Source organism: Paroedura picta, chromosome 3 (genome assembly GCF_049243985.1).
Source record: "Paroedura picta isolate Pp20150507F chromosome 3, Ppicta_v3.0, whole genome shotgun sequence".
NCBI lineage: Eukaryota > Metazoa > Chordata > Lepidosauria > Squamata > Gekkonidae > Paroedura > Paroedura picta.
The window spans coordinates 35,943,472-35,958,355 of record NC_135371.1 but is presented as its reverse complement, the minus strand read 5'-3'; the positions used below and the strand labels follow the sequence as shown (position 1 = coordinate 35,958,355).

The window sequence follows — 14,884 nt, the reverse complement described above, 5'->3', positions numbered from 1 at the left end:
TAGAGGAGAGTGGTGAGGAGGATCCATAGCTTGGAGACCAAGCCCTATGAGAAAAGGCAGAAGGAGTTTGGAATGTTCAGCCTGGAGATGAGTAAGGCACCTCTGGGATATGATTGCTCTCTGTAAGTATTTGAAAGGTTGTCACTTGGAGGAGGGCAAGGAATAGTTCCTATTGGCAACAAAGGATAGGACTCACAGTATTGGGTTGAAACTATGTGTAGGATGGTTCTGGCTAGATTAGGAATTTTTTTTTCACAGAGTAGTTCAGCAGTAGAATTGGCTGCCTAAGGAAGTGGTGAGCTCCCCCTTGCAGGATATTTTCAAACAGTGGCTGGACAGATACTTATTATGGATCATTTAGGCTGAACCTCCATTAAGCAGGGGGTTGGACTAATTGGCCTGTATGGCCCCATCCAGCTGTATGATTCTATGATTCTACGCTCTTTGGAAGCTCAGATAGAAGTGAGCTAGTGGTCATCCGGGTAATACAAAACTCCCATTGCATGTATGATACAGAATCCTCATGGATTTTCCCTCAGTAAACTGAGAACTCACTGGCATTCTTTTTGTACATTTTTCTGTTTCTAAATAAGTAAAGTTTCACACCTTTGTCAAGGCCTTTTAAAGATTAATAACTCTCTTAGACCCAATTCTTTACTGGGCATTTACAGCATTTTTGACTTCACTCACGTTACAACAGTAATTTGTGTTTTGGAAAAAGTCTGTTGGAGACTGCTGCTTGTCTCAGTGTCATGATGTTTTCATTAGTGATTATTTCATTTTGAAGTTCATGATGCCATAAATATTCTCAGAGAAACTGTGGCTCTGAGTCATTATCCAAGTACTATTTTTTGCCAAGTTAGTACAAGGTATGTTTGCTTGGATATGTGTGTGGATACAAGTAAGGAATACAGATGATTTTCAGATTGTTAGTTAGAAAGACTCTTGAGGAATAGTCTGGCTTCTGGTTGCTAGACAGGCAGAGATGAATTGGAACAGACAAATGCTGCATATTCCTAGAGTTTATCCTTTTGCTGCGTGGTGTACGTTTGGCTGATAATGAACACCAATGGAAATGTTAATGGATTTGCTATATCAAGGGTGCTGAGGTGATTTGCATATTTTAGTTTGGTGCACAGAGAGGCTGAGCTGCATTGCCAAGATTTAACGTTTTGTAAACCACATCTGTGTGTTGTGATGCAGGGTAATAATCTTGGGCTATGTGCTTTGGGAATGATTTTGGGAAAGGAAGATAGTACTGGCAGCACAGAATAGATTGTGAGTGGCTAGCCCAAGCTTAATTTTGTTCTTGCCAACTGCTATAGTGGTAATAGTTATTTCTGTATACATATTTTCTTCCCAATTGTGCTTCCTTGAATGAGCTCTGGGTGGTATGCATGGCTACTTTCCATTTAATCACTGCAACATGCCTGTGACATTGATCAGGCTTGGAGTGTATGCTTGGCTCAAGGTCACCAAGTTTATGGTTGAGTTTCACCCCAGGGTTTGGGGTGAAATCTGGGCATTATGGGTCCTAACTGCTGCTGCATTACATTGGCACTGCATGAAGGAAATATCTGTCTATTGAAGCCTTGTATTCTGTTCTTCCTAGTTCCTGGTCCTGAAGTTAATTGTAATAAAAGTCTGGATCTATAATGAAATCTATTCTTTATTTAATCATATTTTTCTTTAGCCAGTGAGATGTAGCTGCCACAATTTTCAAAAAGTGCATCCATTCTTGTCTTCAAGGGCTAGGTCCCTTTAGAAACCATGACTGGCAGTACTGTAAATAATGTGTTAGCAAAAAGGGGTTTCATTGGACAGAATCACTGGTCCGGGAGTTGGAAAAGCCTAACCTAGACTTTTTTCTTACTAATGCCAAATTGTTCCCCACTGCACAGTTTCTGGTCTTGCTGCATTGCTTTGTCTGCACATCATATTCTTCACTTGATAATGAGATGTACATCTTGGGTCTTGACTGCTCTCTGGAGGCTTGTTGTGACTGCTTAATGGCAAAGAATGGGTCTAATACTGTTCATTCTAATTTTCCTTCCTCACCAAGTCTGTATTTCAGAAAGAGATGGTTTTGCAGTCTCTTGTTTGTCTTGGGAAGTTTAAAGCTATATTGTGTAGTATTTGGACCAAGCAGAGACATAGGTCCCAAATCTTGCTGCCACTATGGTAGGAGGTTCTCTTGGGTGAAAATTTGCAGGGGAGGGGGAGGTTCTTGGCAAGACTCAAAGTCCTGTTCTTAAATGCAAAAAGAGCAATGAAGTTTGAACTGTTTGCTATGGTTCAAAACATACAGCAGAAAAACTGGCTTCCCTAGCTTTCCTTAAATAGTGTCCTTCAAAGCTTACTTTCTTCCAAGACCATTGTCTATTAATTTTCTGCCAGGCCAATTCTACAGGGGTATTTTGAATCCCTAGAAACTCCAGCTTGCCGGGATTGGGAAGGTGGGCATTCAAGAGATTTGGTGCATATGTGTGTGTGAATGAGTGTAACTTTGGAGTAGAGTACATGCTATGAGCACAGAAATCATGAGTTCAGTCACTGGCACCTTCACTTAAAGAGTAGGCACTGGAAAAGTTCATGAGGCAATGGGAAGCCAGTTTTAATCACTGGAAACAACTAGATGGCTCAATGGTCTATATAGGGCCATTTCAGGTGGTTGACATATTAGGTCATCATACTTGAAATGGACACCATCTCCCATCTCCCATATTACAGAGAATGTGAATGAGAAGTCCAGGTTTTCTTTGTTCAGGAACACTTTGACCTTTTTTGCACTGGGGCTTCATGCTGGGCTCCAGGCTGGAGCTTGAGCCAGGGCTGGCTGCCCCACATGGAAGAGCATTTGACCTGGTGAACCTAGTCTGTCCCAGATTTGTGCTCTCATGTAGGAGCCAGGGCAGTGAAGCTCCCAGTACAGAAATTGTCTTTGTAATCATAGCAGACTGTTCAATATTTTTTAAATTAAGTTTTTCTTTCTGGCTCATAATGGCTTGATGCTAGATGATTTCCATCACAGTAAGAATTTATTTCATTTTTTTCTGTTTGTAGGAAGGATCAGCACCTTCTTTCTCCTGTAAACTGCTGGTATCTGGTATTGACTCAAACTCGGCGAGAGAGCAGAGACCATGCTACCCTGAACGACATTTTCATGAACAATGTCATTGTCCGACTTTCCCAAATCAGTGAGGATGTCATCAGACTATTTAAAAAGGTAAACAAATGTTGGTGCCTCACACAAGAATTTTCCTTCTGTAAAATTTAATTCCATGTGACCATGTACTAGAAAGTTACACTGCTGCTGGTGGAGCAAGTTGAATCTGCTACAAAACTGCTTTTGTCTAATTTAGTTAAGCCTAGAAAATGACCCCCTATTTGATTTGCCTGATTTGGTGTTTTTTTATCTTGTGAAATTCTTGTTACATGTTGTGGTATAGTGTAACCTAGATGTTCATTGATTAATGACAGCTATTATGGCACTTGGAAAATATGAAACCCAAAAGAAGAGGAAAAACAACCCCCAACTTTAACAACAAATTTGGATATCCAAAGGTTGAGTGAGAGAATTAAACCAAAATGTATTTGTTACGAAATACACTAAAGCTATACTTTAGAACATTGGCAAAATCTGTCCTTGAAGTTGTAAATATTTGAATTAAGAAGTCCTGAATCAATATGATCACATAAAATGGAAGTTGTGATCAAGGACGGCTCACCAGTTAACCAGCATGCTCTGTGGTCTGAGGGATCTGCCCATCAACTGGACTGCCTGTTTCCTGTTGGTGGAATATCCCCCCACTCAGGGTCAATTGCAGCTCTCGTTCAGGTTTCCACTCTCCCCGTCCCTGTTCTAGTCTATTTAGTTAGACCAAAATATGACAGCCAGGTTGCTGTTGTAGGCGAAATACAAGGTTTTTATCACCCCCATGCTGAAGGATCTTAAAGTCTTAAATGCATTGGGACAAAGGTATTTGAAGAACTGTTGCCCCCAGACTGTCTAACTTGCCAGTCAATCATTTCATTTAAATGGTTGCCTTCTGTACCCCAACTATTGAAGTAAGACACTAAATGTTATGAGCAGAGCTTTATCTGTGGTGGAAACCTAGCTCTCTTGAGGCCAGTTCTCTGCTTCTCATTTAGGCACCAAATGAAAACATTTCTGTGCCTCGCTGCCATCTCCAAAGAAGATTGGGGGAGGGGGAGAGAAAGGAGATGGCTTGGGGCAGAAGTAGACATCTAGGCTCCGCCCCCTTTCCCAGCTGCAGTAACTATGTGAGAACACCACCCCGAGGTCATTGGAAGCAGTCGTTTCCCTGATTTCTCAGCAGTGCTGGGATTACCTTGTGGCTGAGTCCATTAAGGTTGGGAATCCCTAGTATATTATTAGTAGTAGTCATTTAATTTATAGACCACCTTCTCCAGTCAGACTCGGGGCGGCGTATAATAATTATGGCGTAGCCAGTTGAAAACCATGTAGCTCGCTAGGGATATCGTGCTGCCATAATGTGTGATGATACCAACCCAAATGAAACTAAATGGGCAAATATTTCTAGACTATAAAAATCTCCTCTAGACAATTGGCAAAATGCATAAGGGAAGCAGGTCTGAATGTGTATGCTGCACAAGTTGAGTTGCCATGGAACTGGGAAAAGGGGTGGGGGGGGGGCTACAAAAAGAAAGTAGTAGTTATTATTGAAAACAAAGGACTTGATGCAGTGATTTCAAGCATGTTTCCTGATCTTTAATATGTTTAGAGAAAAATGCATATTAATAGGTTGCTGTAGCAATTAGAACACAGCTACTATCTAGGGGCATAAAATAAGACCTCTGTTCATGAAGCCTGTTTATCTTTTGTATTAGAGAGCTGAATCTTTATATAGGAAAGCAATTAGGGATTTTTTGTTTACCACTATATACCTCTCCAAAGGAAAATATCACTTTCTTTAAAACTTAAGTGTCCAAATTTTTCCACTAGCACAGACTGGTTGGAAGTAGGCACAACACACTGTACAGTAAATTTGCATATGTGATTGCTACTCAAAATATTCATAATTTACACAATAATTACAATGTGCGACCTATTGTGTTATGTTTTATTCATGATGCTTGACTTGCTTTTGTATATGATGGTGGTTTTTAGAGAGGCAGACTAAATCATGTTTTTTTAAGTTTTTAATTATTGTAATGGTCCATTTATATCCTGCACTCTTTAGAAGATGGCTTCCACCGGGCTGTATTTAAAATACAGAAGAATAAAAATGAAATAAAAATCAAGTAAGAATGTTCCTGAGTTCAGCAATAAAACCCATATCAATAAAACCCATATCAAATAATTATTGAGAATATTTGAAATTGAGCTGCATACAATAGAAAACCGACCCAAAAACAAGAATAAAATTCCAGTTGGGCCAAAAGCTGGGCAAATCATCTTGGTGCCAGATTGCTCTGGGGAAAAGAGTTCATAGTCAAGGAACCAGAAACTCAGAACGCCCAGTCTCTGGAACGTGCCAATTTTGGGTATGTACCAAGGACTTCCCTTGGTGAGATTTTGCCCATTATTGTAAGTTCAGTACAGGAGAGTATCTGTGTTGTTTCAATTAGGTTCAAGTCCAGTAGCACCTCAACGAAGATTTTCATGAATTCTCGCACTCAAACCTGATTGAAAATTTCAGTGCGTGATTAAATTGATTTCAGTTCTCATCTATTAACTCAAGGTTTGAAGGTTTTGTGGCTCTAGATTAAAGCTTTGCTATCTTATTCTTGTAGCTGAAACTAATTTTTTCTTTCACTGAACAAGAGGCTTTCTCTTCCAGCATTCTTCTGTTTTTGTTGTATCATTTTGAGTGGCTTGTTTTCTTGTAAGTCTGAACTGCAGGCATATTTTTTCTACTATTCAAGCACAGTGTTAGCTCAAGCATTTGAAAGATTACCACTGTATAGAATAACCTCAGACCAGGGTCACATTGCTAGAAGCTGACTTTTATAGAAAGTGTCATGTCTTGAAATCAAATTTAGTCTAGGCTGCTTCAGTTATTTAATTTCTGGACAGTGACTCTAACACTGTTATAGAACTGGAACTTTTTCCAGGTACCATTAATAGAAATTTGCATTATTCCATCTAGTAAGTATCATGCTGTTAAACTGAAGCAGTCATGGTGTGAGGAGGCAATATTTATCCTGACTCCATCTGCAGCTTGCCGTATACAGCTTGCCGCACCTGCTTTTAATCAGGGCAAAAAGGACCGACTGAGTTATGTGTGCACATCTGAGATTCTGTTCACAGTATGTCCATTGGGGCTGAAGTCTCAGTGGTGTTTGCATGTCTCTGGAAAGGCTTATTTGGCATTGTAATTTGGTATTATTGTATGTGTGTAAGTGTGTGCACACACGTGCGAGTGTGTGCGTACACACACACCCAATGTTTAATATTTCAGATGCTAGACCTTCTAGGTTTTTAACCGGCATCTGTATAAATCTAAGCATGGTGTCTCCAATTGTGTGCGTGGCTAATATCTGAGGAAACAAAGCCCATATATTCATCTATGGGGGAGCTTGTTGGCCTGAAAAGACCCTAATCTTGTCCACTTGGGAAATGAAGCAGAACCCATTCTGTAGATTTTAAAAGGCTTTGTTCAGTTTTTCCATCAGGAACAAAAAGGATATTTTGGGGGAGCTCTGAAAGAAAAAAACATACACTATTCCATGAATTTTTTTAAAATGAGTGAAATGGTTCTTAAAATGAGTTTTTTAAAACTCAAAATGTATAAAAGTCCTCAGAGTGATTAGATTTTGGGGGGAATTACAGGGAATATGGAAAGAAAACATTTTCTGCCCTTTGGAATATGTGAAATGAAAGGCAAGTTATAGGCAAAATATGTAGACCTCATTTTAAATATTATTATTATTATTATTATTATTATTATTATTAAAAACTCCACTAAAATTACAAACAGTTCACAAATGCAATCCCAATGTCAAGCATGGTGGCAAAACCAGCCCCCCATCTAGCCCCGCTGGGACATAGGGCAGAAAATGCTGGCTGCCACATTTGAACAAGAGTGTGGTGGAGTACTTTCCTTTGTGGGGGCCCAACAGATATTCTCTCCTCACTGGCCTCAACCATAGACCTGGTGGAAGAGCTCCGTCTTACAGGCCCTGCAGAAAGCTGAAAACTCCTGTAAGGCCCGTAACTCCTCCAGGAGCTCATTCCACCAGGTGGGGGCCAGGACTGAAAAGGCCCGGGCCATAGTTGAGGCCAGGGGAGCCTTTCTGGGGTTCAGAATGACCAACAAATTGGAACCTGCAGAGCACAAGGCCCTGTGTGGAGCATAGGGTGACAGGTGGTCTTGCAGATATGTGGGTCCCAGACCGCGTAAGGCCTAGAAGGTCAATACCAAAACTTTGAACCTGATCCGGGCCACCACTGGCAACCAATGTGGCTGCCTCAGCACAGGCTGGATGTGGACCCTCCAAGATGTTCCTGTGAATACCCTAGCAGCTGCATTTTGCACTAGCTGTAATTTCTGGGTCAGAGACAAGGGCAGGCCAATGTAAAGCGAGTTATAGAAATCAATCCTCGAGGTGACTGTTGCATGGATCACCATGGCCAGGTGTTTGGAGGACAGATAGGGCACTAATAGCCTCACCTGGTAAAGGTGGGAAAATGCCTGGTGGGCTACCTTTTTGACCTGTGCTTTCATGGATAGCAAGGCTTCCAAGGTCACTCCCAAGTTCCTGGCCTGGGGCACAGTGACCAATTGCTTCCCAGCCAGGGTGGGCAAGTGCGCTTCTTGATCTTCCCCCCTCCTACCTAGCTATAGATAGGACCTTTTTCTTGGAGGGGTTGAGTTTCAGGTGACTCTGCTCAAGCCATCCAGCAACAGCTTTCAAACATCTGGCGAATGGGTCCTGAGGGGAGTCCAGGCAGCTGTCCATGATAATAAGCTTACTATTCACATCCCCTTAAATCCCGGGCAAATAGGCAGGCTTTGCAGGGTTTCCTGAAGATCTCCAAGGATTGTTGCAGGTTATTTTTTTATTTTTTTGTGATAAATTGGAGTAGAATTTTGTTTCAAACATGTCACTTTTAATTTCCCCCTTTGAACCATCTTTAATAGGCTTTGACATTTTGTATGTATAAGCATGCGGGAATTGCAAAGCATGATTTTTTTTTTTCTTGCAAGAGGGTGGTATTTCTATTATCTAGATATAAACAGCAGCTATAAACAAAAAAATATATACATAAATACATTCAGTTTATGCTTGATTAACCCCAGGCACTGTGCTAATGATGTTTGTGCTTTGATCTTTGTGAGAGATCATGTTCCTTTGTTGATGAGTTTGTAGCCTTTATTCAGTTTAGCATGAGACCCCTGGCATGGAAAATGTTTTCTAATATATGTGGAAGATGCACTAAATAGACATTGTAAAGATAATGGCTTAAACCAACGTATTCTCTTAATGGGAGAATTGAATTTTGTGGATTTAGGGATTGCATAATTTATATTCCACTTTTCAAGGCCTGTAAAATCTGTTTTATTGAATTTCCCCCCGTTTGAACCAACCTCAGCTTTGCCAGATCGTGGGAGTCTTCTCATGAATGAGCAGCATACAGTTTCAGTCCATATTTGAGCTTAATGTAAACTGCATTCAGATATGTTGTGCTGTCCACCCAATTTCCAAATAAGGTCTATGCCTGAGTCTACTAGGAAGGACTGGCAGATGAGGGAGGATGGAGGAGGGTAGGAGATCCTGGAGCAAAGGCCCTTAAAGGACAATGGCAAGGGGCAGAAAAAAGCAGGAGGACTATGAAATAGGGGCCCAGGGCCAGTGTTGATAGGAGGGTGTGTGTGGCTAAGGAACTCCAGGACAGCCTTCTATGTGAGGGGTGGGCAGTAAGGGAGCCAGGGAATGGACTGCACAGCATGGGAAGCAATGAAGGTTTAGGTGAGTGTGTGCTGGGGCTGTACACTTGAGGTCTGTTTAAAATTTGACTGCTAAGGTGGAATTCAGGTAGAATCCCTTGTCCACTGGAGCAGAGGGTCCCTGGTCTGATGTAGCAGTGTGTACTAGGGTTGAGCACTTCGGTGCCTGAAGTGGCTGGTCGTTCCCAACGCAGCCAGCGCCATGGGGGGGGGGGAGGAGCAGGCGTGGCGCTGGCTGTGTTGGGAGCGAGCGGCCGCTTTGGGCACCAAAGTGCCCAACCCTAGTGTGTATATATAATGAATTATTCATTCTGATGGTAATACTACAAGATTTTAGGTCACTTTTCAGATTGGTTCTGGTACCGAGAACTGCTAACTGTATAAAGTGCCTTGATTATGGAAAGGATTTGTCACAGTTTTTCTACTCCACAATGATGTAATGTTTAATATTCGTTCATTGCTTTATGTAATTAGGGGCCAAGCTTGTTGCATTCAGGAATACAACAAGTGCTAGATTAGGAGGGTAGAGTGGAAGAACTCTGTGGACGGCCTCCCCCTCCCCCCAGAACTTGGAAAGGCTGCAGCTGGCTGTTAGAGGAAGGAGGAGGAGGTGGTCAGGGGGTGGGGGACAGAAGGTGATTGGCTGGCCGCTGGACAGACAGGCAAGCCGGTTGGAGGAGGAGGTACTCAGGAGTGGGACAGCCGCCCTGAGTGGGTGTTAAGCGCTGAGTGGCACTTAAGCCATGAGACATGCTCCTCCTACAAGGCCTTACCAGAAATATTAAGTGGAACAGATGCCTCAACCAAATATAATGATTATTTTTAGTAACTATTCTGTGGCTTGCTTCTCATATTGTGTTGTGGGAGATGTCACAAAGGAAGAATGTGACGTGACCTCGCGTGATAGAATGGAAAGGAATGACGGCTACTTCCATCAAACATCCATCATCTCAAAGATTGCTTAGATGTTCCAGCATATCTCAGTTGTGTTTAACCCTGCAGCATGGTAGGAGAAAATGATTAAGAGGCAGTATTTTCTGGTTCACTAGATTTCCCGAAAGAGACAGTTTCTTCGGAAAGGAAAGGAAAAAGGAAAAGAAAGAGCGTGTTTGAGAGACAAGCTGCAGTGCTGGAATGCGTCTCCAGAGTCAGACGTACTTCTCCTTTAAATGGAGGAATTGTATCTTCCTTAATCTGTCTTGCCTGATTTGCTTCTAAAAAAATTATATTGCTGTAATCTGAAAGGGGCAGCAAATGTAATAATGAAGCAAGAATAACTCCTCAGACAGCTTTAATAACCTCGACTGGCCTTGTGAAACTTTGCCGTATTTACGATGCGTGAGGAAAACGAGCCCATATATTTCTACAGCCTGGTTTCTTCTGCTCTATGTCAGCCTTGTCTTTTTTTTCCTTTCTGTGTAGAATTATTTAATGAAGTAATATATCACATGGCAGAGTTACACACAGGAAGTTTACAATAATATAAAATACATAAATAAGTTGATACAACGGGCACACAGACCAACTGGGCAAGCCCCCTAAATGCTGATACCCAAGTTTTCAATCCACTCAGTCGAGCTGCGCTGCGGAGAGTTCAGAGAGCTCCACTATGTCTTCCTGGAAAGCATGATGCTTGCATTCCTGTGACAGATGGAAAATGGTTTGACGGGCTGCGCCACAATCACAATCAGGCCCTGTTACTTTGCCCCAGTTAAACAACAGGTCTGCACAACTGCCCAAACCTGTTTGTATTCCAGAAGCTGTCTTCCGTACTTAAATGAGAAGTCAAATGCTACCAGCCTCTCGTTGGTGTTTAGCAGCTTATAGGTGGAACTGGTTGGATCCATGTTCACCACTATTCATTCTGTAGATTGAAATTTCGTGATTGCAAGATTTGTGCCGATCTTATTGCTGGGTGCCAGCATCTTAGTCTGGATAGGCCTGAGTCAGTGAGGTCTTTGCAGATGGTCAGCTCTTCTTTCTATATCCACGAAGAAGAGTATCTTGTCTTTGGAGAAGAGGGGGAGTGATATGGCATAATGTTGGTGGCCAATAGCCATTTGCAGATGGTTCTTGTTGTTGTATTGATTTGTACACTAAATTTGTGGAAAGGGGGGTATTGAGCCACCCTGACACACCATATTCTACAGTATTATACTACCAATCCCAAAACTGAGCATCTAAGTCAGCCTTTCTTAACCATTTGACCATGGAGAAGCCTCCCAAATAATTTCTCAGGCTTTGAAGAGCCCCACGAGTAATTTCAGATGGCTACGCCACCCTGCCTTGCCCCTCAAAAGTTACATGTCATTGTAAGTGACATCATCGCCCAGGTTAACAGGCAGGCTTGAAGAAGACTGAGTGGGAAGGGAGAGACAGGATGCTGTTTAAGGCTGGAGTAGAGGTGCAGGCTCTTTACCCTCCCAGGCACAGAAACCATGAGAGAACTCTCTCACGCTTGGGAGGGGGAGCAATGGAAGCAGCATGATCCCTAGCTTGTGGCCAAATCCATGAAAGCAGGTGGGGAAAGCCACGGACCCCTGGTTGGGAATCCATGATCTTAGTGTTTTCATGCACTGGAAACTGCATATGCAGCCAACAAGCAGTATGATGTTATGTTGTTCTTGTTGTTAGGTGCAAAGTCATGCCTGACCCATCGCGACCCCATGGACAATGATCCTCCAGGCCTTCCTGTCCTCTACCATTCCCCAGAGTCTATTTAAGTTTGCCCCGACTGCTTCAGTGACTCCATCCAGCCACCTCATTCTCTGTCGTCTCCTTCTTCTTTTGCCCTCAATCGCTCTCAGCATTAGGCTCTTCTCCAGGGAGTCCTTCCTTCTCATGAGGTGGCCAAAGTATTTGAGTTTCATCTTCAGGATCTGGCCTTCTAAGGAGCAGGCAGGACTGATCTTCTCTAGGAATGACCGGTTTGTTCGCCTTACAGTCCAAGGGACTCGCAAGAGTCTTCTCCAGCAGCAGAGTTCAAAAGCCTCAATTCTTTGATGCTCAGCTTTCCTTATGGTCCAACTTTCACAGCCATACATTGCAACTGTGATGTTATAGGGCAGGGGTAGTCAAACTGCGGCCCTCCAGATGTCCATGGACTACAATTCCCAGAAGCCCCTGCCAGCATTTGCTGGCAGGGGCTTCTGGGAATTGTAGTCCATGGACATCTGGAGGGCCGCAGTTTGACTACCCCTGTTATAGGGTTTAGCTAAAAAGCCACTGCTGTGACCTTCTCAAACACTGTAACACTGCTGTCATGCCGGTTATACAGGCGGGGTTGATTTATGAGGGGTTGATTTATTTCCTGAGTGTTTACTCAGGAAAGCAAGGGAAGAAGGTCTGCTGGCTTAATTTGTATTTTTGTAATGTGAATTTGGGATCTTCCCCCCAGAATTCCTTTGTTAATCTGGGCCAGGATTCCTTTGTTAATCTGGGCCAGAGAATCAGAAAATGCTAGGTTACTTGTTTGAGCAACCTTTTTATATGATATATATGATTCTCAAACTGTATACACAAGATCTCTTGTTATTTGTGTTAAGCTCAGATGATTTTGTACAAATGAGGTTTTCATCATTGGAGTTTTTAGGGTGGTATTAAATGTGACTCAAGATCTTTATATTTCATAATAGTTATACTGTTTTGCAGTGTTTTTCTTACAGGGACTAAGCGCACTTGTCGTCCAGTGATTGTGGTTTCTTGCTGCATACAACCCATCAGTTTCTCCTGAATGCAATGGTACATTTTTTTTGGAAGGATTTATAGCTGGATATGTCGAGAGCAAAGAAATTAAAAGACGCTTGCTCCTGGGGAGGGCCGCAGTTTGGCCACCTCATGAGAAGGAAGGACTCCCTGGAGAAGAGCCTAATGCTGGGAGCGATCGAGGGCAAAAGAAGAAGGGGACGACAGAGAATGAGGTGGCTGGATGGAGTCACTGAAGCAGTAGATGCAAATTTAAATGGACTCCGGGGAATGGTAGAGGACAGGAAGGCCTGGAGGATCATTGTCCATGGGGTCGCGATGGGTCGGACACGACTTCGCACATAACAACAACAACAATGTCGAGAGCTTAACTGTTGGGCACCAGCAAAAACTCACAGATCTTTGCCACTAAAAGACTTCAGATATATTTCTAGCACCTGACAATTTTTTCCTTCTGGATACCTTTTTTAAAATGCTAAAATCAGACAAAGGTGGCATCAGATTTAAGGAGGGTGTTTTTTTTTGGGGGGGGGGGAGAGCACTGCAAGTTGAGTTAAATACAAAAGTCTTTTCTGCTATTTCTGTTAACATCTGGAGTCATTACATGTCAACAATACCTGATTTAAAGACAGACTAGAAGAAAGAACTCTGTGTTGATTTTCTAGGAGGTGGTAGAAAGCTGTTCATACATGCCTGTGCAAAATTTTTGTAAAAACAGGGTCTCTTATGAGATTTTTATGGGTCAAGCTGTGCTGGGAAATGAGTATGCCCCGCCCCTGCCATTACCGAGAAATCACTCCACTTCCAAGCTAGGCCAGCCAGCCCCAGTCCATACTTCCCCTTTCATTTCCTGCAGCAGGGCTACACTACTGAAGACAAAACTGCAAATGTGATGGGGAGGAGAGGGAAGGTAGAGAAGCAAGGAAGAGCCGTGGTAGGGTTGCTTTGGCAGGGTGTCTCAGGTAATTCCTATTAATACCTGGGTGACGGAGCGCAAAACACTCACTCTGAAAGAGCTCAGTCCCACGGGATACTCGGTCCTCCATCAGTCTCAGACCTTGATTTGTGGGAGATGTCTGCAATATTGGTCAGGGATGCTTTCTCGTTCAGGGCACTTCCAGCACCAACGATCCCAGGAATTGAATATGTTGGCCTGGGATGGGGCTCAGTAAATGGCTTAGCTATCAGGCTGATGTAGTTCACCTAACGCTCCAGCAGATACCCTGTCATGTCTACTGGAGGCAGTGCCAGCCTGGGCATTGTAGTATCCCAGGATTCTTGTCCTGTGAGACTTCAGTGTCCATGCAGACGAGCCTGCCTCCAGTCAGAACGCGGACCTAGTGTTGTCCATGGCAACACTAGGGCTCTCACAGTTTGTAACTGGCCCAACCAATCAAGTGCAAAGCTTGGCCAGGGATTTGGACGTGGGTGTCACCAATATGTGGATGACACCCAGCTCTGCTGGTTAATGTGTGGCTGCCCAAAAACACTTCACCTGATTTCTTGGACACTTGATTTTGATGTCTGGGAGCCTTGATGGAGCAGCTCCAGCAAAGTTGCATGGAACAACTACTGAAGTTGGAGGTACTGTGGCTGGGAAGAAAGGGACCGGAAAAGGAAGCATGCCTTCCCTGTCTTAACAGGATACAGCTTCAAGTGGCCCAGTCAGAAATGTTGGGGTGACCTTCAATGCCTCTTTTACCATGCATGTGCAGGTCACAAAAATAGCTCATCAGGCATTTTTAAACCTACATCAGGCAAAGATACTATCACCTTACTTGAACCCTAAACACCTAGCCCCGGTGATCAATGCAACAGTCACCTTCAGGCTAGATTACTATAACTAGCTCTTCATGGGCCTGCCCTTGACTCTGACCCAGAAAATAGAACTGGTCTAAAATGTGGCTGCTGGGGTCCTTACAAGTAGCGATCCCCAACCTATCTCAGGTCAGGGACCGCCTCCGGAGTGAGGGAAGAGCCAACGGCCTGGGTGCTGCGAAAACGTGCACGCGCAGTTGCCGCGCATGCGTGTTTTCGCCACCAGGTGGCGCTAACACGCATGCGCGACAACTGCGCTGCGCGTTTTCGCCACTAGGGGCGCTAACGTGCGTGTGCGGCAACAGCGCGCATGCGCGTTTGCATTACCGCCATGCCACCGGCTGTGCCTGCCTCTTCCCTTCCTTCTTGCTGCCGGCGGGGGGAGGCAGGCATGGCTGCCGGCGGCCCTGTACCGTGGCCTTTGC

General features: G+C 43.6%; 1 protein-coding gene across 2 annotated transcripts in view; it reads left to right on the top strand.

The window, feature by feature from the left end:
• SRGAP3 (SLIT-ROBO Rho GTPase activating protein 3) overlaps nt 1-14,884 on the top strand; it is a 229,960-nt gene that overhangs the window by 107,067 nt on the left and 108,009 nt on the right. For both annotated transcript variants that reach the window (XM_077325275.1, XM_077325274.1), the window contains exon 3: nt 3,064-3,226. In XM_077325275.1, the coding sequence (XP_077181390.1) occupies nt 3,064-3,226 (163 nt within the window). The remainder of the gene's footprint in view (nt 1-3,063; nt 3,227-14,884) is intronic.